The sequence below is a fragment of the Prionailurus bengalensis genome, chromosome D2 (assembly GCF_016509475.1).
Source record: "Prionailurus bengalensis isolate Pbe53 chromosome D2, Fcat_Pben_1.1_paternal_pri, whole genome shotgun sequence".
Taxonomy (NCBI): Eukaryota; Metazoa; Chordata; class Mammalia; order Carnivora; family Felidae; genus Prionailurus; species Prionailurus bengalensis.
Window position 1 is genome coordinate 47,329,981 of NC_057351.1, and position 26,922 is coordinate 47,356,902.

General features: G+C 41.4%; 1 protein-coding gene across 7 annotated transcripts; it reads right to left on the minus strand.

Moving 5' to 3' along the window:
• Positions 1 to 801: 801 nt before the first annotated feature.
• NCOA4 (nuclear receptor coactivator 4) lies at positions 802 to 25,749 on the minus strand. Of its 7 annotated transcripts, none has more exons than XM_043596858.1 (10): positions 25,620 to 25,749; positions 10,186 to 10,340; positions 8,791 to 8,931; positions 8,528 to 8,616; positions 7,951 to 8,059; positions 6,091 to 6,183; positions 5,421 to 5,564; positions 3,329 to 4,324; positions 2,742 to 2,882; positions 802 to 2,382 (listed from the first exon to the last, which is right to left on the minus strand). In XM_043596858.1, exons 2-10 carry the CDS (start codon positions 10,324 to 10,326, stop codon positions 2,377 to 2,379), a joined length of 1,860 nt encoding a protein of 619 aa, XP_043452793.1. In that variant the 5' UTR covers positions 10,327 to 10,340; positions 25,620 to 25,749; the 3' UTR covers positions 802 to 2,376. The 7 variants fall into 7 exon arrangements, with proteins under 7 accessions (XP_043452793.1, XP_043452790.1, XP_043452788.1 ...); XM_043596855.1 differs by having other exon boundaries at positions 5,421 to 5,567; XM_043596853.1 differs by lacking the exon at positions 25,620 to 25,749 and adding an exon at positions 16,669 to 17,250 and having other exon boundaries at positions 5,421 to 5,567.
• Between the last annotated feature and the right edge of the window lie 1,173 nt (positions 25,750 to 26,922).

A 26,922-nucleotide genomic window follows, 5' to 3' on the forward strand; every position in this document is an offset into this window, starting at 1 on the left:
ATAATAAAAACATTTTTCTGGGCATAAAGTGAAAAGTGACTCTTAAAAGCATTTCTGTCTGCCCCCATTAGGCCCAACAAATTTTCATGGTTGTGTTGAAATGAAGGGCTACTTGGCACCATTAACAGCTAGGGTACAGTTATTCTGCCATACAACCGACACTCAACCTCAAGATACTTGAGATCTAATGAGTAGAATAGTCTGTCCAACATTCATGCTTAATTCTTTACTCATTAACTCCTCTCCTTAGGTAATTAGAAACAGATAATTAGAGGAAATAGACAAGAGCTACAAGGGTTTAAGGAAGCCTTGGGAAAGCTAAAGGAGGTAAGGGCAAGTCACTTAATTTTCTGAGTTTTGTCATCTATGAAATGAACTTAAATAAAACTGTACTGCATGTTACACATATACACAATAAATACAGAGCAACTAGTGGTTATTATGATGGGAAAGAAAAGAGCAAAGGTGGGGCCTTTTGCATGCACCTAGTAAGGAATTTGACAGGAAAGCACTGAACCTTGGCTGAAGGCCTCTGGTTTTTAAGAAAAGTGAGTTTAATATATTTCATACAGAACAGATTAAAAATTAAAAAGAGTAGATCTGAAGTCTTCAGGAAAAGCCTAAAAATGAAGTTAGTAATATACCTATCTTTTGCTAATTTGTTTCATAAAAATACACTAATATTTAAGTGAATACAAAAAGCAATTTATGTTCAAATTTTTTAGCTGTACTCCTAACCAAAGCTTAATGTGGTAGAATATTTTGTGACACGGTAGTTTTTACAAATACACACAACACCTCTGGCTGTTATGCTTTTAATGGAGGGAGGTACAAAATGCATCAATGCAAAAGAATGTTTTACATACTCATTAACATAGTGATGAATGTAAAATCAGGAATACATTGTTAAACCTCAAAAACTACAAAGTTTCCTGCAACCTAAGATAATGGAAAAGGCTCCTTAAGTTTTTACCTGCCACTTTTATTAAAGTTCTAAGTGGTATTGGGGGGGTGGGGTGGGGGACAAAAAATAGGTTCTTTTCAGCTGTGGTTCAAGCCTAACAAAGCTGTATGGCCAGGACTATGGGACTGTGAAGTTTCCCTAAAAGGACTTTCTAGATGACCACATCACAAACTTTAAAAGTTAACGATAACACAGGCAAGCTGAGTGGCCTAACAGTTTAAAAGCCTGGAAAGCAGCTAAGTTAAGTCACTTTAAAGAATTTAAAAACTTTATAAATCCCACTTCCTACAGAGAAACTTCATAAAGCATATATGTGACTTTTAAGGATACCAAGAAAACATTAAGTTTTCATAAAGCTTCATAAACACCCCAAGGCACAAGTGTTCAAAACAGCCTGTTCACTAAAAGGGCACTGCATGCTATTCTTGGAGGTATAGAGATGCTATGCTTGCAGTGAGAGGACACTTATTCTATCCCTAGTTAAAAGCACCAGGTGTCAAGCTCAGCTTCCATTTACACAGGACGCACCAATAACCCTTAGGATAGCAAATAGCTCAAATACTGCATTTCTAACAGGTCTTGCCTTTTGCTCTTTTGACTAGTCAGCACTAGGGTTCTTTTGCCTGGAGTTGAGAGTATTTTGAAAGTGGCTAGGACTACCCTGAATACAGTCTTGAAGCAATGTGGAGCTCTTCTAAAAGCTCGGGAGATAAGTTAGTAACTTAGAAAAGGGAAAAAGAAAATTTGCAGTAGCTGAGTCTCTCAAAAGGAGAAAAGTAATGTAGAATCTGACATGTAGGCTAATTTTATAATGTCAAAAAACGCCCAGATTGTTAATACACATTTTGGTAAGAAAACAATCATTATATTGGCAAAGTTAACTATTTGTGTGAAATATACTATATTAATTAAACAGAAAAATCATTACTTCCACCACCAACGGAAGAAAACCCACAGCAAGGGAAGCATCTAAAGGAGGGCAATCAAAAGGTTAGGGAAGTTTACTAGTAGCTTTTGAATACATCGACACACCTTGATTATAGAACTATTTCATTTTTAAAACTACAGTGTTGTAATGTACTTCTAGTAACAACCCAATCTAAGGAGCTGTAGAGGCTTATGAAAAAGACCTATCCACCAAGATGCTGTGTTTCTAGTGGAGGGGTGAATTTAAGTTAATACTTCTGTAAGAAGGAACTGAATCACCTCAGCATCGACAAAAAGCCTTTTTCTTTTACACAGTAGCTCATAATTTGATGACTTCTCTTCACTAGTTCAAAGTTAGGCAGGAAAGGAATGAAGCTGACTGGACAGACCCAGAAACACAAGGATTTGGCAAGCCGCACAGTCACTCGGCTCATGGAGGTGTGATAATCTGCAGAAAAGTTGTTTGACTCCAGTGTTCCATCCTTTCACATCTGTAAAGAAGGCCCACAGATTAAAAAATCAACTATAGGATAAAAGCAAATCTCTTCCCACCTTAAGGTGCTAATTTCTCAATAAGCTATTAGAAATTCCCCTGACAGCTGTATCCTCCTGAAAGGTCACTTTCAAGTGTGTCCTAGTTACTTCATAAAGCAAGTTCAAGTGAAATATATGAAACTGCTATGATCCGCCCCTGACCCTCATCTGCCTAATACACATACCATTCATAGGAAAGGGGTTCAGTGGGCAAAGTATGAATTCATACAGAAGACAAAACCTTTACAAGCAGCTAAAATCTGTAATTATTTATTTATTTATTTTTTTTTTTAACACCAGGGACATGTACACCCACCTGTAGAGGAGTTCGATACAACCACTTTTCTTTGTCAACTTTAAGCTGCATACAGGCAAAGAGATCACAAACTGCTGGGAGGCCATAACGGTCTTGGGGAAAGTTATGTTCCTCCTGCAGGGGTGAATTAAGTAATACTTCCTGCAAGAAGACAAAAAGGGCGGGTTGTTACATGACAATTGGGAGGCAAGAGACCAACTTAACTCATTTTCCAAAGAGTGTAGCATCTATAAGGAATATTGTAATAACATAAATGTTGGCCATTCTCTCTAATAAGCAAAAGCAAAGGTACAAATGTTTAATCTCTTCCATAGACAGCCAATAAAAAGGCTGGTGGGTTTTGGTTTTTTTTTTTTTTTTCTTTCCTGCAGGATGGGGACTGGGGACCTGGAAAATATGTAAAAATCTCAGTCTGAATAATTATCACAAATCTTCCATTCTGTTCTAACATGGCATCAAAGTTAATACTGAGGCCAAATAACACTACCATATTTAAGGATCTGGCCCGTTTGCAAGATTTGGGATTAATTAAAGTATAAATCTATGAAATACATTTAAAATGGTGTTATTCTGATGCCTGTGCTCACCTTGGCCTTCTTTCGAAGTAGCCACTTGTCTTCCCCTGAGGATAACTGGCTGAGGTTTCCCATCTTGTTTCCTGGCAAAACCCAGTCAGCTGTGGCCACGGGGTTCACAAGCTTTTGTTTGCCAGCTCTGTCCTCAGTAATAGGCACTTCCTTGGGACATCCTTCTTTGCAGGAGGGTGTGATGAGCCACTCTGACAGGGGACTGCTCCTTATGACTTGGAAGGAATTAGCAATACTAGAAGGAGCCACTGCCTTTGATGTCTTAGCTTGTTCTGTTGCCTCTTTTCTGGAAGGACAGAGCCACACACTCAGGGAATCTATACACTTGTCAGGCTCAGGATTTGGTTCCACAGGCACACCATTTTTATCTTTCCCTTCTTTCTTCAGAAGCCACTTACACAGAGCTTCCTTCTCACAGTTTTCATCACACACACACTCCGCAAAGCTCGTACAGGGCTCATTGGCTCTGCACACCTCCTCTACTTTATATGGCTCCTGATGGTTCTGGACAAGCCAATCCTCAGTAATCACGCTGGGAGTGGACAAGGGTTTCTTAGCCTCTAAGTGGTCATTCAGGCACTTCAGATTGCCCAGGTTTTCAATCTCCACACCTTTGGGCTGGTTGCCCCGACAATTGGTGCAGGAATCGGGCTTGAGAAGCCAATCACTCACACTATAGGGCTCCTGGAACACCTGAAACAGGAGCTTAAACTTCTCACTGGCTTCACAGCTGCCTTTGCCAGGCTTCTCCAGCTTCTGGGATTCCTGAGGAGTCACCAGCCAGTCAGAAAGATCCATCTCATCTTGATCAAGAAGCTCCAGATCTCCAACCTTTTCAATTTCAGTGGAGTAAGAACTGGTAGTAGAACGGCTATTACACTTTTGGTAAGTTGGTTTTTCAGGGACCTCTTGTTGCTGACTCTTGTGGAGCCAGTTTTCTAAGCCCTTCAGGTTGCCCCAGACATTACTGAAGAAATTGCAGGCTCTGGCAGAAGTCTACATAAAAAGTACACAGTATTAGTTCACCAGTACATTATGACTGCATATAAGAGTTCTATACGCAAATTTATTGCACTGCCCAGTGTTTCCAAATTTAAGTATGTAAGGTCAAGACACAAAGGATTTCTCTGCTGGGATATTGAAATATTGAAGAACATAAATTTATTTTCTATAGCTTTTAAAAAACTGAAAGATACTAAATACCAACTATGAGAAAGCATCTACAGCATATTTGATAGAAGAAAGGCTAGCAGTTCTACATAATATGCTTTTATGAAGAAGACAAAAATGAACAAACGATGATTAGGCAGGTCATCAAAGGCCAAGAAACGTGAATAATAACCTCCATAATCAAAGAAACTTCAAAACAAAAGTAAAATGTTACTTTGTATCAAATTCCAAAAAAACAAAGAAGCTTATAAATGATTACCACTATTAGAGAAGTTTTAGGGAAGGAAGCACCCTCAATATATTATACCAAATATTCTTCTGAATATAAATTGCTTATCAGCTTCCCGGAAAGCCAAACTGGCAATACTTATCAAAAGTCTTGAAGGGTATGCAGAATTATAATCTAGAAATGCAATTTCTAAATTTCTAGGATTTTACTCCTAAGGAATTAATCAAGAATGAGCATAAATTAACTCCTGACTGTTCAGAGGAACTTTATACCCAGAAAAATTGGGAGTTTAAGTTACAGCCAATCAATGAGATATACTATTAAGGATTTTATGGAAGAAATTAAATGAAAGAGAAATATATTCATGCTCTACTAGTGAAAAAAAAAATCTGCTAGCCAAAACAGGATTTACAGATTTAAGTATATGTACGCATAAAAAAAAAAAAAAAAAAAATGGAAGTATACAAATGAAAATGTTAAAACAGTTATCTCTGCATGTTGGGGTTATGGGTTTGTATTTCTTTACAGTTCTGTTTTCTAACCTTTCTATCCATAGTGAAGAGGTATCACTGTTGTACTATAAAGTCATAAAAGTATTTCAAGACTTAAAAACTAAAAGACGTACACTAAGAGTTAAAAACTAAACCCATCTACTACTGCATCTACTCAGAAACAATAAAAGCAGCAACACACCTGACTATTCTCCAAGGTCTGCTTCTGGGTAAGCCAGTCCTGGAGGTTGGTGCTGGGTATGTAAGGAGCCTGCCGACCAGTGGCGGGTTTGTTTCCAAGGAGCCATTCGCTGAGAGGGACAGCCATGGTGCTGGATGCTGACTTCTGCTAATCACATGATACTTCACTGCTTAACAAGGCCATGCCAAATACCGTCAAAAGTTCACCAGGAAAGGAGACCCAAGCTTTCTAATTTTGGCTTCCAACTGACGGCACAAGTGACATGACTTCCCTAAGGCTCCATCTTACAAGAAGTATATCTCATCTCCAGGGTTCTTCTCCACTCAAAACATCTAGCAGCCTATATTCATTCACACTGCCTTAAGAAGTAAATCATCTCTATGAATTATGAAGAGAAGGTTCCCCAAGAGAGAACCACCCCAGACAGCTAATGATAATTTCTTATGGATTGCTAACAATGACTTTCTCTCTTAACATCTATAAAACCTCTAAATTTCTATCTCTCATTCAGTCTCAAAAGGAGCATTTAATTGCATAAACTAACTCAATACCACTTGTGCCTTTTTACAAATAAATGGTAGCAAAAAAAAGAAAGTGATTTAATCAAAACCCAAAAGAAATATAAGCCAAGTAATAACTTCGTTACCAGAAAAAAAAAATGACATTTTACCTGTTCTGGCAATGGGATATAGCCTCTTTTCTCCAGGAAGGACCCAATATTTGATGATGAACTAGCATGAGCCATCAGGTGCTCAGGAATTTGCTATAAAATAAAAGCAAATTAATCTTTGAAATGCAAATTATGCTTTCATCCCAAAAAAGTGAAACTGTAATTCCTAAATGTCAAACACAGGAAGCCAAGCATTACCATTTCACTAAAATAAATATTCTTTATACTAAACTCGATGACCTACAAATAGTTATGAAATCTGAGAATTCTCTATCACATAACTATCATCATACAAGAGAATTCACCAGAATTGGTAGTATTACTGCTTTTAATAAAACCCAGGTGAGAACATGTTTGGTTCCTCAGACTAAAGACCATGCAAGGTGCACCTGGGTGGCTCAGTCGGTTAAGTATCCGACTTGTGAGTTCAAGTCCAGCGTAGGGCTCCTCACTGACAGCAGAGAGACAGCTTGGGATTCTATTTCTCCCTCTCTCTGCCCCTCACCTGCTCTCTCAAAATAAAAAACTAAACTTAACTGGGGCACCTGGGTGACTCAGTCGGTTGAGCATCCGACTTCAGCGCAGGTCATGATCTCGCAGTTCGCGAGTTCGAGCCCCACATCGGGCACTGTGCTGACAGCTCAGAGCCTGGAGCCTGCTTCAGATTCTGTGTCTCCCTCTCTCTCTGCCCCTTCCCGCTCATACTCTGTCTCTGTCTCTCAAAAATGAATAAACATTAAAAAAAAAAAATTAAAAAAAAAAAAACACTAAACTTAAAAAAGACCGAGAAATAATTCTGTAAGAAATATGTCAAAGTATTTAAAAAAGGGGTGGCTGGCTGGCTCAGTTGGTAAAGCATGCAACTCCTGATCTCAGAGTTGTGAGTTCAAGCCCCACGCTGGGTGTAGATTACTTAAAAAAAAAAAAAAAAAAAAAAAAACTTAAAAAAATATATATATGTCCAAGTTACTTAAGGACATACAAGACTGGGGCACCTGGGTGGCTCAGTCAGTTAAGCATCCAACTCTTGGTTTCGGCTCAGGTCATGATCTCTTGGTTCAGGACATCAATCCCCATGTCAGGCTCTGTGTTGCCAGTGCAGAACCTGCTTGGGATTCTCTCTCTCCCTCTCTCTCTGCCCCTTCCCCGCTCACTCAACTCTCTAAGATAAATAAACTTAAAAAATAAAGAGGGGGGCACCTGGGTAGCTCAGTTAGTTAAGCGTCCGACCTCGGCTCAGGTCATGATCTCACAGTCAGTGAGTTCGAGCCCTGTATCAGACTCTATGCTGACAGCTCGGAGCCTGCTTCGGATTCTGTGTCTCCCTCTCTCTCTCCCCCTCCCCAGCTTGTGCTCGCTCACGCTCCCTCTCTCTCTATCTCTCAAAAACAAAATAAAAAGCAGCACCTGGGTGGCTCAGTCGGTTGGGCATCCAACTTTAGCTCAGGGCATTATCTCATGGTTTGTGATTTCGAGCCCGGCATCAGGCTCTGTGCTGACAGCCCAGAGTCTGGAGCCTGCTTCAGATTCTGTCTCCCTCTCTCTCTTCCCCTTCCTTGTTCGCACTCTCTCTCTCTCTCTCTCAAAAATAAGTGAACATTAAAATATTTTTTAAAATTTTAATAAAAAAATAAAGAAATACAAGATGAATTCTGGCGATTATCCATGAATCAATACACATTCCAAGAACTACCACAGCCTAATGCTCAATCAACTTATTCAGAACATGAAACTTCTGAAGTTTATCAAATTCTCAAGAAAGCCACTATTCATAGGAAAAATGTGATGTTTTTAAGACCATCTGTGAGTCCACAGATCTGAGAAGTGCACTATGAATTATCTGAGATCAACACCACTCACAATGGTCTTGAGGGATCCAAATGTGGTGATGGCCTGGCGCAGAGCAGTTGTGTCCGCTTCAAAAAGTAGGACAGTCGAATCTTCAGGTTTGAGGGTCAGATTGCCCAGTCTGGAGAAAAAATAAAACCTGGCTTTTTTAAGGAGTAACTATTTAATCCAAAACAAAGCCAAACTGTGAGTAATCTGAAATGACTATACTTTTCTAAGAAACTCATCACAGGTAGATGACTTAACTACACATCACCCAGTATAATATTAAATATATAAAGTAGGATGACCTTATCACAGAAAAAAAGAAGTTAAATCCAAGACATACAATGAGTTACAAAACTGACTTTTTTTAGCAGCGCCTGGGTGGCTCTGTCAGTTGAGTGTCCAACTTCATCTCTCAGGTCATATCTCACAGTCCGCAGGTTCTAGTCCCACACTGGGCTTTGCGCTGACAGCGCAGAGCCTGCTTTAGGATGCTGTGTCCCTCTCTCTCTGCCCCTCCCCTGCTCTCAATCAATTTTGACTTTTTAAAAAATGTATCAAAGTCAAAGAGTCAAAAGTCAAAACAAGCAAAAAACATCTTTACCTCTCTAGGCACACAGAGACTTGATTGGCTAGATCTTTGTTTTGGGTGCACTCCAGTTGATGAATAAGACAATTGAACTGGCCCAGTAACTGTAAGAAAAATTGAAACTGTCTAGCCACACTGAGTATATCCAAGTTAACAAACAGCACTTGAGATTAAACTTTTACCTGATCTATATTAATGCTACATTATAGGAAAGGCATTCTCTGGAAACCAAAAGCCACAGTCAAAACCAATTACAGCCTTGCAACCAACCACCTTACCCAGTAGAGCTGTTGGGCCTGCTGCTGAAGTGTCTCTTCTTTAAGCTGATAGATGAGATCCACCTGTTCATACAGCCACACCTCACGGCTTCGAAGGCATTCCAGGTGGCGGCTTATGCAGCTGTGAATCTGGGCTTTGACCTAGGAAATGCATACCTGTTAGCTTCACTCCTGTTATAAGCCCGAAGAATGGTGTTACCCACAGAATGGTGAGGTACTTACACTTTGGGGGGGGTCACACATCCTTTTGGTTATCCAATGACCTCTATGGAGCATCTCCCCAGAAAAACACATACTATATACTCAAAATTTTGCCTCTAATTTCAGGGTTTAGGTCCCGAAGCCCACCCATGAAACCACCAAAGCCCCATGGACCCAGTTTAAGAATTCCAGACATAAAGACATTCATAGGCTCAAAAATCCTCATTCAATACACCCTCCCTCTGAAGAGGAACCGGTTTATTTGGGTGGCCTAAAGTAATCAAGAAAAAATAAATGATATGCCATGTAACACTGATCCCCCTCAGTTTTCCATATAATTTGAAAACCTATAGTCTGACAAATTCATCAGTGGAGTAAGATAGGAGTATTAACTTAATAGCTAGCCCTTATCTGTTTTCTCACTCTACAAATGAGCAATCCATTTACAGTAAGCCAATTCAGTAAAGAGATGTGCCACTACATGTCAATAGCTACAAGACCATTAGGGCAGACAGTTTAAGCAAAACTATAAACTAAATGTTTCTGGAAGCATAAACGGCGATTCAGAAAAGGACAAATGTAAAAATCCTAAGGAAAGAAATCAAAACAGCCATAAATTATCTGAGAATTCACATAAGAAACGATTTTTAAATAAGTTTTTCTATATAATAAAGTTTTATTTCAGTCATGTAATACTTGGTCTTCCAAGTATTGGAAGTATTCCAAGTATTGGTCTTCACCAACACAGTACTAGTAGGCCAATGGAACAAAAAGATTTCCTTCTGGCTTGCTCTAACAGATAAAGTTATTTACAGAACCATGCCACCAACAAAACCATGCCACCACCAAGTTAAAGGATGGTAGGGGACATGATGAAGTGCCACCCTTTATGCAACAAGGACACAGCTGAGCAGTAGTGCTCATTCATTTTGTTATGTTTTATTGATGGCAGTGCTTGGCACAGGGACCACACACAATGCAAGCGGAACTCTTTACAGTGGTACAAGGTTTTCCAGACTCTTCTACCATCTGTTTAATCTCCCTTGGGGATCAAAAGCATTAACATTTCAGGCATACCGTGCAAGGCATGGGGTGAAACTTTCTGATGGCACTGAGAAATCAAGCCCTTGGCCATGCTCTAACCAGCCCTGTGCTAAGAGCCCAGACAAGGGAAGAAAAAAGCGCACATCACACCTCTCGCAAGTTATCTTTAATTTGCTGTTCAGCCCGGAGAACTCCACCAATAGCAAGCTCCAAGTCCCTCCGTGCATCACAACACCTCAAAAGGGGTTCTCTATTACTGGAGCAGCCACTCTGGTCCTGTGAGGTACTCATTCTGCTCACTGTTCCTTTGAAAGAAAGAAAGAAAAAATCTAAATTGCACTGTAATTGCAACCAAAAACCACCTTTCAATCATCCCCCAACTGATCATTCCAACCAGTTCCCAATAACTAGCATAATTAGATTACTTCCAACACATGACCCAGCACACAGTATACTCACAAAATACTGCTTCTTCCTTCCTGCTCAACACTACTGCATTCCTGACATATAATTCTAGGCATCTAGGTTAGTGACACTTTACATGTGAACAAACTGTTCCTAAAAAACACCAATTTTCCTGACCTGATAGGGCAATTATATAGCCTCCAAAAAGTTAAAAGAACACTGGAATGTAAATTTTTATTTATAACACATATAAAATCATAGGAGGCATGTGTTCTTACTTTACAGTTTTAGAGATGAAGACTAAAAGGTCTAGAAAGATCCATAATTATTTTGAAAAGTAGCGACAAACCAGTAATTGGTAAACAGAATTTAGAACATAGTTTAGATCTAGCATTTGCCTATATTTATTGAGAAAGAGGAAATTTTAATATATTTCCTCTTTTCTCTTTTAGATGGGACTTTTTTTTTAATTTAGTAAGAACTAACTTAGGGATGGTTTCATAGCTAAGAAGTTTTCAAGAATTTAATCTAACAAAATACTTTCACAGGATTCTGATAAGGGAAATGCTTACAGGCATTGGTGTGGGCTGCTACAGGAATTTTCTACAATCCTAGGTTTACAAGAGATAAGAAACAGAAGTGGAAAGAACAGCACATAACCAATGACATAATGAGACTGAGACAGAAGCACTGGAAAACAATGAAGCAAAAGCTTAACAAAAAACGCTGGAAGAAGTTTGTGTCTATCCGGGAAAGATCTAGAATCAGAGATCATTTGTAAACACTTAGAAAAAAGCAGTAATCGGTGTAGCCCAGCATGTGTTCACTAAGTCACTAAGCCCTGTGATACCAAAGTTTCTTCCTTCTTGAATAGTTTTAGTAAACTGGCCACTCAACGTAATCCTGCAGCCACAATCTATCTGGATGCTCGACCGTGCGGCCTGTGACAAGGTTACATACTGTCTTCGAGGACAAAGTGAGTATGAGCTAAACAGAACTATAACTAAACGGATTATTTTTTACAAACAACTCAAAGGATAACAGACTGAAGCCAGTGTGTGAAGTTTTTAGAGGTATGTTTTCCCCTATTACTCAACTGTTTTCCTTAAGTACCTGGATAAAAACAGAAGACAGACATTAAAGTTGGGGTTAACACAGGACTTTGACAAAAACAGATTCCAAAACAATCTCGACATAGCTGTTAAATCTTATAAAACAGAATGTAAATTTTTAAAACTTGAATGGGGGAAGATAAAGTAAAAGAGAATAAAATGTTTTTAAAAGGATGAAGATTTTTAATTGAAAGTATAGCTCTACATGAGTTAGCACTGTGCAGGGTCTAAGAAAAATAACGAACTATTTGCATTTACCAACAGTATAGCGTTTGTCACAGGACTAATCTGTTCCATATTTATTACATTAAATTTGAAATTGTTTTCTGAATAACACACTTTAGAAAACACATTTAAAAAAGGGAAAGGGACTCTAAAAATATGAAAAATTTCTCTAGGAAGGGAAGCTGTTCACCCTAGATAAGTTTCTGGGAGGACATGATTACTACACTCAAATACTTGGCGACCTGTCAAAAAAGACTTAGATTTGTTCAGAATCACCCACAGGGAGTAGAGGAGGATTAACATGAGACATCTGAGACCATATATGAAAGAACTATCGGTTCTGAAGGCAAGGACCTTCTGAGAGATGGCTGCTCTTGGCTCAACAGCAGTCTACCCAGTGCAGAGTCCTCCAGATGACTGACACCTCATCTGAGACAAAGCGAACTTTGGCCTAGACTGCATCTCCATGCCTAGGTTTAGGACCAGATAGCTAGCTAGAAACTAGAAAGGGACAAAAGCAGTGTGATCCCCACCCTCAGAAATAAAATGATGGGGGAGCACCTGAACGGCTCAGTCAGTTGAGCGTCTGACTTTGACTCAGGTCATGATCTCACGGTTGACAAGTTGGGAGCCCTGCGTTGGGCTGTGTGCTGACAGCTCAGAGCCTGGAGCCTGCTTCGCATTCTGTGTCTCTCTCTCTGCCCCTCCCCCATTCATGCTCTGTCTCAAAAATAAAATAAACATTAAAAAAATAATAATAAATAAATAAAATAAAATGATGGGAAGAAGAAGCCTAACAGGCTTTCTTTTCACCACCTCAGGAAAAGATCCAAGTGAGGAACTAGAGATCCTATAAGGAACTGAAGACAATTCAGGAAATTTCCAATTGTTTTGTTACCTTAGTCTGTTTCCCCATAATGACTTTTTTTTTTTTTTTAATTTTTGAGAGAGAGTGCGTGGGGGCCGGGGGCAGGGAGAGAAGGGCAGAGGAAGAGAATCTTTTTTTTATTTTGAGAGAGAGGGGGCGCAAGTGAGTGAGGGGCAGAGACAGGGGGAGATAGAGAAGTGGGGCTCACCGGGTACGGGGTTTGTGAGAGAGAGACAGAAAGAGAGAGAGAGAGACAGAGAGAGAGAGAGACCTAAGCAGGCTCCACACTCAGCACGGAGCTCAATCCCATGACCCTGGGATCATGACCTGAGCTGAAGAAATCAAGAATCAGATGCTCCACTGACTGAGCCACCCAGGCGCCCCTCCCCATAATGACTTCTAAAAAGGAAGGGCTTCCTTAACTAAATTTGAGAGGAATCGCTGTGGAAAACTTTTCCAACCCTCAAAACACCAACACCAGCTGTAAATACTTTGCTAACTTTTTTTTTAATTTAATGTTTACTTATTTTTGAGAGAGAGAGAGAGAGACAGACAGACAGACAGACAGACAGACAGACGGTGAGCTGGGGAGAGGCAGACACAGAATCCAAAGCGGGCTCCAGGCTCCGAGCTCTCAGCATAGAGCCTGATGCGGGGCTGGAACTCAGACCACGAGATCATAACCTGAGCCAAAGTCAGACACTTAACTGACTGGACCACCCAGGCGCCCCACTACTTTTCTAACTTCTTTTTCACACTGGAAGCTGCCATGTGTTAAGCATAGGAATTAGTGTACACTTGGTGCACACTGTAGGGACTCTGAAAAATACAAGTGAACACAACACAAGTGCAACACAAGTGAAACGCTGGCTCATACTTGGAGAGCTGGAGTCACCTCATTACCACAAGTTGCTGCACTTTGCACTTAAGAGTTCTATGCAAGGCATGTTTAGTTGTCTTTCCAATTATTAACCAAATTTCACCTGTGCCAAATTTCCCATTCTTAGGTCCTCACCATTTGTGAGGAATGCAACAATGCCTGGCACAGTATAAAATTTAATCAATAAAATTAAACTAGAATGCACTTCACAATGTCAAAACCCGAGCTCTACATCATATGGGTGGCACATTCAAATGCATTTAGGTGCTGACTGTTATTACTAGATCCCTATAGATGTTTTCAATTCAATCACAAGTACCATACAACTGTCTAATGAGAACAAAACATGGCAAATTGGTTTTTCTCCTTATCAGCTATGGACAGAAGGCAGGATGAGATTTAAGTTACAAAACTGATTTTTCCCACATATTTATCACATGTTTTCAAATTAAAATGAGTGTTATCCTTCAAAACAGTCATCTTGTTAAGAATAAGGCTCTTTAGGGGCGCCTGGGTGGCGCAGTCGGTTAAGCGTCCGACTTCAGCCAGGTCACGATCTCGCGGTCCGGGAGTTCGAGCCCCGCATCAGGCTCTGGGCTGATGGCTCGGAGCCTGGAGCCTGGAGCCTGTTTCCGATTCTGTGTCTCCCTCTCTCTCTGCCCCTCCCCCATTCATGCTCTGTCTCTCTCTGTCCCAAAAATAAATAAAAACGTTGAAAAAAAAATTTAAAAAAAAAAAAAAAGAATAAGGATCTTTAGAGCTCATTTGTCAGTCGCTAAGAAAACCTGTTTCATTTCCTTATGATCAGTCCCAGGATGCTTGTCTCTCTGCTGCCTTTGGCGGTCTCCCCCACCTCCCTGTGCAGCAGTGGAGGGGACAGTCAGCTTCTATAGCCTAGATCCCAAGAAAGTAGTTATGCAAAGGCTTCCCTTTTTGTACTGCAGTGAGGAGGAAGCCCTCAGAATGGAAATCAAGAACACCACTACGCAGGTGAACTCAAATCACAATGAGGTGAAGACTGACCTAGCTTAATGAAAGCTTTATGAAAGGTCACATCCAAAGAGACATGTATGAAATTACTAGTGCATATGGTCATTTTCAACAATCCACCATTTGTTTCAGGTTTGAGAGCCTATTTTGCCTATTTTCTTACCTGTAAAAAGACTGGACCAAATCAGCTCTCAATCTAAAATTCCAATCAATTAAAGACTATTAACAATGTTCTTTTTTGGGGCACCTGGGTGGCTCAGTCAGTTAGGCATCTGACTTCGGCTCAGGTCATGATCTGACAGTTTGTGAGTTCAAGCCCCACATCAGGCTCTGTGCTGACAGCTCAGAGCTTGGAACCTGCTTCAGATTCTGTGTCTCCCTCTCTCTCTGCCCCTCCCCTGCTCATGCTCTCTCTCTCTCTCAAAAATAAATAAGTATTTTTTTTTAAATCTTTTTTTTATTCATCTTTATGATCCAAAATACTGCCCTACCACCTTCAAAAGAAGACTGCCTTAAATGTATATTTTTTGAGACAAAATCTAAAATTTAAGTGCTTCTAAAACTTCCCCGCCTCTAGGATTCCTGTCCTAGGTTTGAGGGTAGGGGGAAGTAGGAGGGAGAGACACAAGTACCCCTAAAATAAAGCTCCAGGAGAACCCAGAACTCTCCCAAAACAAGAATTCTACAAACTATATATGCCATCTTTGCACAGTGGTTGGCACAAATCTAATTATGAAACCCAAAGACCTTGAAACCAGAATTGAGCAACTAACCACAAATGAAACTAAGTCATTATCATATGGTTTAACCATAAAATTTCCAAAAAGCAATAGCCCTCTTGTGACCAACACAAACCACAATTTCATGTTGAAAAACCCGGGGGCTCCTGGGTGGCTCAGTCGGTTAAGTGGCCGACTTCAGCTCAGGTCATGATCTCGCGGTCCGTGAGTTCGTGCCCCGCATCGGGCTCTGTGCTAACAGCTCAGAGCCTGGAGCCTGTTTCAGATTCTGTGTCTCCCTCTCTCTGACCCTCCCCCTTTCATGCTCTGTCTCTCTCTGTCTCAAAAATAAATAAACGTTAAAAAAAAAAAGTTGAAAAACCTGGAGCGCCTGGATGGCTCAGTCGGTTGGGTGTCCAACTTCAGCTCAGGTCATGATCTTGCGGTCCATGGGTTCGAGCCCCGCATCGGGCTCTGTGCTGACAGCTCAGAGCCCGGAGCCTGCTTTGAATTCTGTCTCCCTCTCTCTCTGACCCTCCCCCATTCATGCTCTGTCTCTCTGTCTCAAAAATAAACATTAAAAAAATTTTTTTTTAAGTTGAAAAACTCTTTGACATCTCTTTAGTAGACTATTCTCATTGTACAGATGAAACCACAAAAGGCCCAGACAGTTTAAATGATCCACCTAAAGGACCACAGCCATAACAGGTTTGGGTTTAGAACTGAGGTTCTTAAGGTCTAGTCCGGGATGTTCTGTGACCAACTTGTTCTTCTTTTAGTGTATTATCACTCACAAATTATTTTTATTTACCAATTCTAGAGTCTGAAATTAACATCCCAAAAACAACAAAAAGAAATTAACATTCCAATAGAATACTATTGTACTACTGAAATAACTTACATTAAGATTCTGTCCATTTTCATAGTCCTCAATAAATTAAGACAGTTTTTCAGAACTTTCTTCCTTAAATAATGCTAACAAAATAAATAATGCTCGTGCACATCATGACAGGTTCAGAATAATCAAAACACTGCCAAGTACCAGTCCCAAGCAAGGAGGACAGGAGCAGCAGCCCTGGATCTGATCCCACATCTGTATCACAATCACTCAGAGTTCCATCCGTCTGTCTGAACAAAGGCTTAAACCAGGTCATCTCTAACTGCACCTTCCAGTTCTCAGTGTTTGTCACCCTTCCCACCTAACCTCCTCTCCAAGAAAAGAAGTCCACTTTTTAGTTATTTTCCTGGCATCCAAATCATTGCTAGAAACCCACACACTAAAAACCAATCCACAGCATACATCTATGTTTTACTGACTACTAAATTTGAAATACTGCCAATTTGTTATCTTTGATGAGACAATATATAATAGACCGTTGGTACAAATTTTCAGGAAAAAAAAATTATGAAATAATAGTCCACATTCCATTTTACCTTGAGACATTTCTTCACATGTTCTTTCTTCTTGTTAAAAAAAAAATTTAAGGTTTTTTACTTCACAATTCATTACCTCAAAGGCTATATATCTTACCCTAGCCCCAGCCCACTTTTAATTCTTTATCAAGAAAGTATTTTTGAAATTCAGGATCTGATTCTCCGTAATTTTTTTATACCTGGCAAATAAGGTTAATGCCTGAAGAGACTTACACAAAATAAGATAACAATGAAATCTCCATAGCATATTTTAAGATTACAACTTCAGAGCTTACTGCCCTAGGATCTGTCTACCTTCATACACGGAATTACAAGCAGTCAACCCCAGCACATCAAATTTCCGAAGCAGTAACTGAAACTGACTACAAAATTCCCCACCTAAAGCCAAGACTTTTCTAGTTCAAAAGCAACAATGACTCATGCAACTTTCCAGGTTCCCCCACACTTTCTAAGAGCACAGTAGCCGGTATGAGCCGCAGCCCGCAGGGTCGCCTCTCAGCACGCATGCGCACAGCCAGGGCCACAGAGCCCCTTCCTCAGCCCAGCGCGCCGAGTCGACTCAGAGCGCTCCCGCTGCGGCCCAGGGCTGCCCGACGTACCCCGCAGGCCCAGTCTCCGCCGCGCCACCTGCCTGGCGAGCCGGAGGCCCCTTTATCCTGGACTCAAGGGCCGAAGGTCCCCGCGGCCACGGGCCGCGCCCCGCCCTGCCCGCTAGTGGCAGCAGCCCACGGCGGCCGGGAACACGCACGTCGGCGCCGGGGGCGGGCCTGGAGGACCCGCCCCTCGGACGCCCCCATCCTGCCCCTCCAGCCGGAGGCCCCCCGCAGCCTCTCGCAAAGCTCCACCCCCTCCCCGCCGCTTCCGGAAGCCAGGGGCCCACAGACGCCAGGGGGCTCCTCTCCAGCGTCCCCTCCGCCCTGCTGCTCCAACTCTTAGCCTGTGTCCACCTTGCTCTGTGCCCCAAATCGTCGAGACTTTGAAGACTTAAGGGTTATGCTGCTAATCGTTACAGACAAATAACAAACGTGGGTCAGTCAGAAGGCTTACGGAGTTATTCTTGGAATGTCCCTTCCCAGTAGCTTACGCTTCCAGAGATCACCCCTGTCAGCCCAGCTGAGGTTCGGCCCTCGTCTTTTGTTCCAGGCCCTCTCAGACATCCCCTCATATCTGTGACACACCTCTACCTGTACCCTAGTGTCTGTCTCTCACAACAATCACATGCTCGCACACAAGCCACACACAGTCCAGTGCCGCTGTTAAAAGTCATGAATGCTCTTCATTCAAAAAAAAGCTTGCTTAGAGCACCTACCAGATGCCAAGCACTATTTTAGGTGCTGAGAATACGAAAGTTAAAATGAGAGCCCTACCTAGAGAGGCAGTAATACAAAAGAGAATGGACTCTGGAGCTAGACCATTTGAGTACAAAACTTTGCTTCCCACTTAGGTGCTGTGTGACTACAGGCAAGTCACTTAACCAATCTGTGCCTCAGTTTCCTGGTCTGTAAAATGGGGACAATAATAATGGACCCAACTCAATGAGAATTACATGAATTGATACATGGAAAATGTTTAGGACGCTACCTGACACAGTATTCCTGTATGATTATCGTGCTAATGGTACTTCTAGTCTGGTGCCTTTTTCTCCAAAAACAATCCTTACAGTCTGCATATCCAATCAGGCCAGAAGACAAAAGCTAGACAGCACAGTCATTCCCTTCCAATCAACTATATTAATGCAAAATACTTGCTCTTGTCTATGTATATGAAATGATTTTTGTAAATAATAAGAGTAAAGAAAAACCACATGACAAAAAGCAAACACAAAAGGTCATCACCTTCAGTTACGCATCCCTCAGATTTCAGATGAACAGTTTGTGGAGGCACCTGTTTTATCTATCATGCACAAAGTTTCTGGGATCCAATTTCAGACATTACCAAAAATAATGAGAAAACAATTTCTTAAAGTTTTTTTTATTCATTATTATTTATTTTGGGCAGGGGTGGGGAGGGAGAGAGGGAAAGAGAGGATCCCAAGCAGGACCCACACGCTGTCAGCGCAGAGCCTGACACGGGGGCTCAATGCCATGAACCATGACACCATGACCTGAGCCAAAATCAAGAGTCAAATGATTAACAGACTGAGCTACCCAGACACCCCATGACCCTTTGTACTTTAAGTCAAATGGTTAGAAAGGAGGAATTCTCAGTCTATCAAAACATAACTGATGTCAAAACTTTTTATCTTTTAGGTGTCCCTATAAAATACAATGTAAATACAATAGAAACTATGTTGACCATCACCTACATAACTGATAATCCCTACACTCGCTCTAAAAGATCCTGACCAACGCCTCTACACCCTAAATGCTCCAGCTCTCCCTCACTTGAATTCCCAAGTTACAGTTACTAAAAGTCAGTGTTTTGTCAGCTTATGCCAACTTTAGTTGTTACTACAATGATGTGATTTACTAAGTATTACATAAACATAAGAAGGCTGGGGAGGAAAAAAATCATAAAAATCTAGAAGAATCCTGCATTCAAACCATTTTGCAGGCTCCTCTTTACTCCCTTAAGCTTAATTATTTGCCCTTGCATCTTTATACAATGTTTACATTCTAAAGGGTATTTTACTGTCTTCTGCTTCAAGATTTCTATGCTTGCTATCTCAGAACAAGTGAACCATCCACTCCCAGTAGATCATCTCATCTAAAGAGAACATAAACTATAACTTTCCAATGACTCCCCACTTACCTACAAGATACAGTCCAAATTTTGTATAAAGGCAATAAAGTTCTCTATTTTCTTGTTCCAACACGGCTCTCTTGCTGTTTCCCCAAAGGAACCCCCACACCGTGATCTGCTACACAGCTGTTCCATGAAAAGTCCAGGCTGGTTCACCTTGTCCAGCTTGGCTCTCCCAACTCTCTCTGCCAGCAATACCAGTTCCCTTCTCCCCACCTGTCCACTTTCTAACTATGCCCAAGTCGCCACTACTGTGAAGCCTCTCCTGACCAAGCACCCCTGTCCTCAATAGTTTTAGCCAACAGGGTTAGCTGCTGCCTCCTCTGGACTCACTACATTCTGAACAGGTTTCCAGTATGACACCTGTAACATGCCACATTATTACACATTACATGCCTGCCTCCTTAACTTGAAGATTCCCAAGAGAAGGTATCATATCTTACTTGGCTTTGTTCACTCTAATGCTTAACAGATAAGCCTGGTAAGGGTGTCTTGGCATTAACCCCTTCCACTCTACATGCTCTACTGAATTGACTTAAAGAGAATGGTGTTCCTGGAGTTGCACAGTACTGTGACCCTAAACTCAACAGAGGCTTAATATATGTTTGATAAGTGGATGGATGAATGAGTGATAAACAAATGTTCAAGTTCAGACTTATATAATAAGTACAGTACAGTTCTTCTTTAAACACAGATAATCACCTTGATGTGACACTAAGGCCTGCATTAATTCAGAAAGGTTTTTCAGAGGTGGAAATGTTTCTAGCAGAAGACTTAATTTTAGTTTTCTTTCAAACAAGACAAAGGTATTGCTTTGGCAAGGGTATTGCTACCGAAACCATGATCCCAGGATATGCACAGAGAAAAAGTATCTTTCCTGACACCAGATCTATCAAAGCTCAGCTATACAGATCCACAAACATCAGCAAATCTGTAAGTTAAAGGGGAAATAATAACTATATTTACAGCCAACTCTGGATATTTTTTTTCCCCTTAAGATTTTGCAGTACCACAGAAATTCTAGCTGACACCACAGAAGTTTGGTAGGCTTTCAGAACTGAGGCCCTGCCCTATTTTCAACTTGAACTTTCTGGCCATAATACAGTCAAGGATAGGAAAACATGTTACTTATCCACTATCGCAGTAATACCATTTTATCCCCGATTTTATGATAAGTATCTTGTGGTTTTTCCCACAGAAGTGAACATGTGATATAATATTTTCCCTTCTCTAAAGCTTGTGGGACTAGCAATAATGCCAAAGTCAAATTCAAAATATACCTAAGGTTATGTTCTTATGAAATCAGTAATTGTCCAAGTATTAAAAGACTTAACTTCTTGGGGTGCCCGGGTGGCTCGGTTAAGCCTCCGACTTCAGCCCAGGTCTGATCTCGCCGTTTGTGAGTTCGAGCCCCCGCATCAGGCTCTGTGCTGACACCTCGGAGCCTGGAGCCTGCTTCCGATTCTGTGTCTCCCCCTCTCTCTGACCCTCTCCCTCTCACCCTCTGTGTGTCTCTCAAAAATAAACATTTAAATTTTTTTTTAAAAAAAGACTTAACTTTTCTATGACCTTACTGACAATCAAAAACCTTTTAACCTATTTTGTCAGCTATTCACTCCTTCAATGAACCAAATTATCACATTTGTAGAGGACTCTAAGTAATGCTGGATAAGAAGACTGGAAGCCTCAAAAGTGCCCCCAAACATACTTCTAGCCCCAGAGAAGAATATCTTGATTCCACTGAATAATCAAGTCAGGCAAAATCAGGGATGATGGCTTGGGATAAGAATGGCTAAGAGAATTAGAATGAATCATTCATATCAGAAGAAAAAAGAGTGCTCTCAAAATAACAATTTTATTCACTTGCCAGTGAATCTACTGAATTCAAAGAGAATAAATACCATGTCAGGCTCCGAGGTACTGTAGGCTACATGGGATGTTATGACTGAATGTTATAATTTAACAAGCAAAGACAAGCTAAGAAGGACTATACGGCAGCGCCTTTAACTGACAAGCACAGAAACACTATTTAAAGGAACTCAGTAGAGTAAAAGTGCTCAACTTGGCCCCCAGATCAGCCTAGGCCACTGGCATTGTTTCTGTGCTCTATGTTGAAACAAAGTATTCAGACATACTCATAACTGAAACAAAGCCTAAATGAAAATGTGTACAAAAGCTTTATGAAAACTAAAAAGTAGCAAGAAGAGTAACAAAAATGCCATGGACATCTATAATGCCTTCTGAAAACTGTGCTTAAGCCAATACATACACACTGGTTCTGCCTTATGGTCACTTTAGACTTGCAACCTAACTGGTATATAAACAGAGACAATGATTCCACTAATTTCAGCAATGCCTCAGAAAGTACAGTCTGAACCAGGAACACATTCTATTGTGCTCATCATGCATAGTGACAAGTCTTAATTCTCTGAGGCTCAGTATACTTCTTTCAAATAACTCAAAGATTAATATATTTTAATTTATTTTTTAAATTCCAGTGTAGTTAACATATAGTTGTATTAGTTCCCAGTGTACAATAAAGTGATTTAACAATTTCATATATTAACTCAGTGCTCATCAAGGTAAGTGTACTCGTAATCCCCCAAAGATTGATATATGTAAAGCACTTAGAATAATGCCTAACACATAGTAAGAGCTATATAGGCATTAAAGTTTCCCCCATTATCCAAAAGCAGGGCATTCTGTGCAACCTTTCGTAAGTTGAAATGGCATAAAGAAGCAATTACCATTAATTTATATGGAAAAATTTTTGAGCATTTCCACGCCCCAAAAATAACCTCTCTGAGGATTTTATGATGCCTTACGACATATCTTTCTAATGGATGCACAAAATAAATTGACATAAAGCACTAATGCTCACAGACACAGTTCAAAGCTGTGGTGGCTTGCTGCTGAGATGCTGAGTGTAGTTCCCAGGGAAGGAGCTTGGTGGCGCCACTCTAGCTGCTGGGGAGGCACGCCGCCTCTACATCGGCTCACTGCAAAATAAATGCTGAACGCTATATTCCCTTTTCACCGTTTTTTTGTAAAAGCAAAACTCCTCTTTGGATTTCTTTGGTTAGCAAAAAAAAAAAAAAAAAGATAACGAGTGCAGGTCTTTTGTAAAAGCAAAGTGGTATAACACATGCTTTAAAAAATCAAGGGATATCTGCAGCTACTTTTATCACTCTTGGTCAGAGAATGGGGTATGATAATAAAGAAGACATTTTATTATGTAGCCCGTATATTCAATAAGTCACCATCATCTCTCTCCAGTATTCCCGCAGAAACCTCATGACTGATGCCCACCCCACCCCCACCCCCACCTACTCTTCTCTTTGCTGGCTCAGTCCAGCCACCATTGCTTCCTTGCTGCTCCCCCAGCATACCAAGGATGCTTCCACCTCCGGGGCCCTTGCACTTTCTTCCAGAGAGCCTCATGTCCACTCTTTCACTTCCTTAGGGGATCTGATCACTTCCTTAGGCTGTCTTCCCAGTGAGGCCATTGCTCACTATCCTATACAGACTAAATCTTCCTTCCACAGTCACACTTAATATATGTTTTTCTCCATAGTACTTACCACAATCTGACATGAAGAAACCATTTATTTTCTGACCCCACTTCAGAAAACACATTGAAAGGTAAGTTCCACACAGGAAGAAACTTTGTCTTTTTGTCCACCATTATACAGTAGGTGTTCAATAAATATTCGTTGAATAAATTCAGTAAACATTTAATATATCTTTGTGCCAAGGCTTTCTTTTACACATTATCTCATTTAGTCCTCACAAATATTTAAGATACATATTATTGCAATTTTAAAAATAAAGAACCTAAGGCTTAAAAAACAACAACAAAAAAAAGAAACTAAGGATTGAGGAGGTTAAATATATTACCTACAATCACAAGCTTCCAAGTGGAGGAACCAAGATTTAATCTTTAATCCCAGGTCTGAGTCATAACTCCTTAGCCACACAATGTATGTTAAAGGGGTCATTTAGGCATTGAGATTTTATGTATTCATTCAACAAATATTTACTGTGTGCTTAAGCTGACTATACTTATGATAGTCCCTGAAGCCACAACAGTGAACTTGCTATCTAGAGGAGAACTGTGCCACTGAGTCACCAAAAACTCAGCAGAAAATACTAATTATTTGAAATAAGAGACAGAGTTAAAAATCCATCAGCAGCGGCAATGACTGGCTCTGAATGTTCTCCAGTATGGTAACGCTTCCCCTACTCTAGGAGGGGAATTATTATAAAACATTAGCCAAGAGGCTTTTGAATGGGGGTAGGGATGTGTCAGAATATCCTGCACGGTTTTCTGAAGCCCCTACACAAGTTCCTGAGATTCTGGTACAACTAAGCCATTTAATAAAATGGGGTGGAGTGGGAAGTCCTCCCTAATTCTAAAATAAGATCGCTCCGCCTCCCCCACCCCCCCCACCCACCCCCGGAGAATCACATTTTCCTTCCCTTACATAGCTCACCATGCTTTCCCACTTTTGAAATACCTGTTTGACCAACCGTGATAATGTAATAACAGAGGTTTATTTAAACACAAGATATCAGGAGCGCCTGGGTGGCTCAGTCGGCTGAGCGTTGGACTTAGGCTCAGGTCATGATCTCATGGCTCAGGGGTTCCGGCCCTGCGTCGGGCTCTGTGCTGACAGCTCAGAGTCTGGAACCTTCTTCAGATTCTGTGTCTCCCTCTCTCTCTCTCTGCCCCTCTCCCACTCGTGCCACGTCTCTGTCTCTCGAAAATAAACATTAAAATCTTTTAAACACAAAATACCATAGGGCTGCTCCGATGGCTCAGGCGGTTAAGCCTCCAACTTGGGCTCAGGTCATGATCTCATGGTTTGTGGGTTGGTGCCCCACATGGGGTTCTGTGCTGACAGCTCAGAGCCTGGAGCCTGCTTCGCATTCTGTGTCCCCCTCTCTCTCTGCCCCTCCCCCACTCATGCTCTGTCTCTCAAAAATAAACAAACATTAAAAACGCAAAATACCGTAAAACTTTAGACCCCTATGATTTTCCCTAGGGACTCAAAGACAAAAGTCTCATAAAAAGGGGGAAAGGAGAAATAAAATGTGAGGGATATTACGGGGCTAGACCTTACACATATTATCTCATTTATTTATCTTAACAACTGGACAAGCTAGCAAACATCCCAAAGAGCAAACCAAGTAACTTCCCTAAGCCACAAGATACACGCACCACCTCCCACTTCCACTGTACCATCTGGTAAGTCTTCCTCAAAGAGCCTGATAGTCTTTAAAGTTCAGAAATGGCATGCTAGGACCCCAGTGCAGAAATGAGCCAACTATGATCACCCATCTCACCCTCACCCCAGGAAGTTATTCAAGAGACCTTACAACCACATTTCCAAATTACCAGATAGGTGGTGGAAAGCTAAATCTGTCCAAAGACAGTTACGCTACGGTGAACCTTACCCTGATTAGAAAATGCCGAAAAATGCTGCTGTGAAAAAAGCTCTGCTTTTGTGACCTGACAGACTCTGACTGCTGTCATTCTTGATCGCATTATCCCTTGTTGTATCACATGGCACGTAACGCTGTTTTATATCATTGTTGGCCCGCCACAGGAATTTAGTTTCACGAAAATAAGCGCTGTGCCCCTTTGTTTTCATTGCTATAGCCTTAACCCCCTGAACACCTAGGCAATGAATAAATGATTGCTGGTGGAATGAATCAAGGAATGAACAAAACTTGCTCTTCTCAACTGTAAAAAGGAGAGGATCAAGCTGCCTCTCGGGCTGTATTACATGAGATGTGCTGGCACTCAGAGGGCTGAAAAAAACATGATCTTCCTCGCGTTTCCACCCAGCAGTGTAGGAATGGATATGCCTCCGGGCCCATTCTGGAGAAACGGGAGTCTCTCTGCCCCCAAGAGACCCTGGCGAGAGCAAGCAAAACCTTGCAGCTGTCACTCCCGGGGCCAAGAGAAGGCGGGCAGAAAGAAGGTGGTGGCCCCCGGGCAGAGTGTTGAGGCCCGGGGAGAGCGCAGCCTCCGGCCGGCCGACAGTCAAGAAAAGGTGACCCCCGGACAGGACGGGTCGAGGGAAAGGCTGGCCGGGAAAGGCAGGCCCAGGCCCGGTGGGCAAGCGGTCATGGCGCCCTGGAACAGCCCGCAGTGTGAGGGCTGGAGGAGTCGCGCCGGCCCGAAGGGCCACTGTGGTTCTTACCAGCTCCAAGCGCAGCGCCCGGCGACCGGAGTGGAAGCTTCCTCGGAGAGAGACCGGCCCGAACAAGTAAAGGGCCGAAAGGAAGAGTTCTCGCGAGAGCACAACCTTCCTCCCACGCCTCACGCCACACGTCTGACAGTCTCGCGAGATATCTCCTCGGGTCAGCCCAAAGCCCTTGTCCGCCCTCTAGAGAGCACAGAGCGCAGGCGCACACTCGCCCCCGGCGCTGGAGGTCCGTGTGTCCTTTCACCGTTCCTGAGTAAATCAGAGTAAGTGAAGCAAACGTGTTGAGGGCAAACTCTGTGCCAAGGATGATCCTAAGTTAATGTCTCGTATCAAATGTCCTCATAGATAGATTTTAGTTTTAATAAACAGATGCAAAAATAAATCAAAACACAAAAGGACAAACCTTGTATGATTCCACCCAACATAAGATACGTTGAACAGTCACCTTACAGAGACAGAAAACGAAATGGTGGTTGCCACAGGCTGGGGGAGAGGACTTACTGTTTAATGAGTGCAGACTTTCAGTTTGGGGTGATGGAAAGTTCTGGAGAATGAATGCTAACGATGGCTGCACAACAATGTGTATGTAATTCCACTTGACTGTAAACTTAAAAATGGTTAAAATGGTAACTTCTATGTTCTGTATATTTTGCTTCATTTTTTAAATTTTAGTAAATAAATAAATGTCAGAGTCAGATTTCAAACCGTATCATCTGAGTCCAAAGTGTATGTTTCTTTTTTTTTTATTTTTTTTATTTTATTTTTATTTTTTTTATTTTTTATTTTTTATGAAATTTATTGACAAATTGGTTTCCATACAACACCCAGTGCTCATCCCAAAAGGTGCCCTCCTCAATACCCATCACCCACCCTCTCCTCCCTCCCACCCCCCATCAACCCTCAGTTTGTTCTCAGTTTTTAACAGTCTCTTATGCTTTGGCTCTCTCCCATTCTAACCTCTTTTTTTTTTTTCCTTCCCCTCCCCCATGGGTTCCTGGTAAGTTTCTCAGGATCCACATAAGAGTGAAACCATATGGTATCTATCTTTCTCTGTATAGCTTATTTCACTTAGCATCACACTCTCCAGTTCCATCCACGTTGCTACAAAAGGCCATATTTCATTTTTTCTCATTGCCACGTAATATTCCATTGTGTATATAAACCACAATTTCTTTATCCATTCATCAGTTGATGGACATTTAGGCTCTTTCCATAATTTGTCTATTGTTGAGAGTGCTGCTATGAACATTGGGGTACAAGTGGCCCTATGCATCAGTACTCCTGTATCCCTTGGATA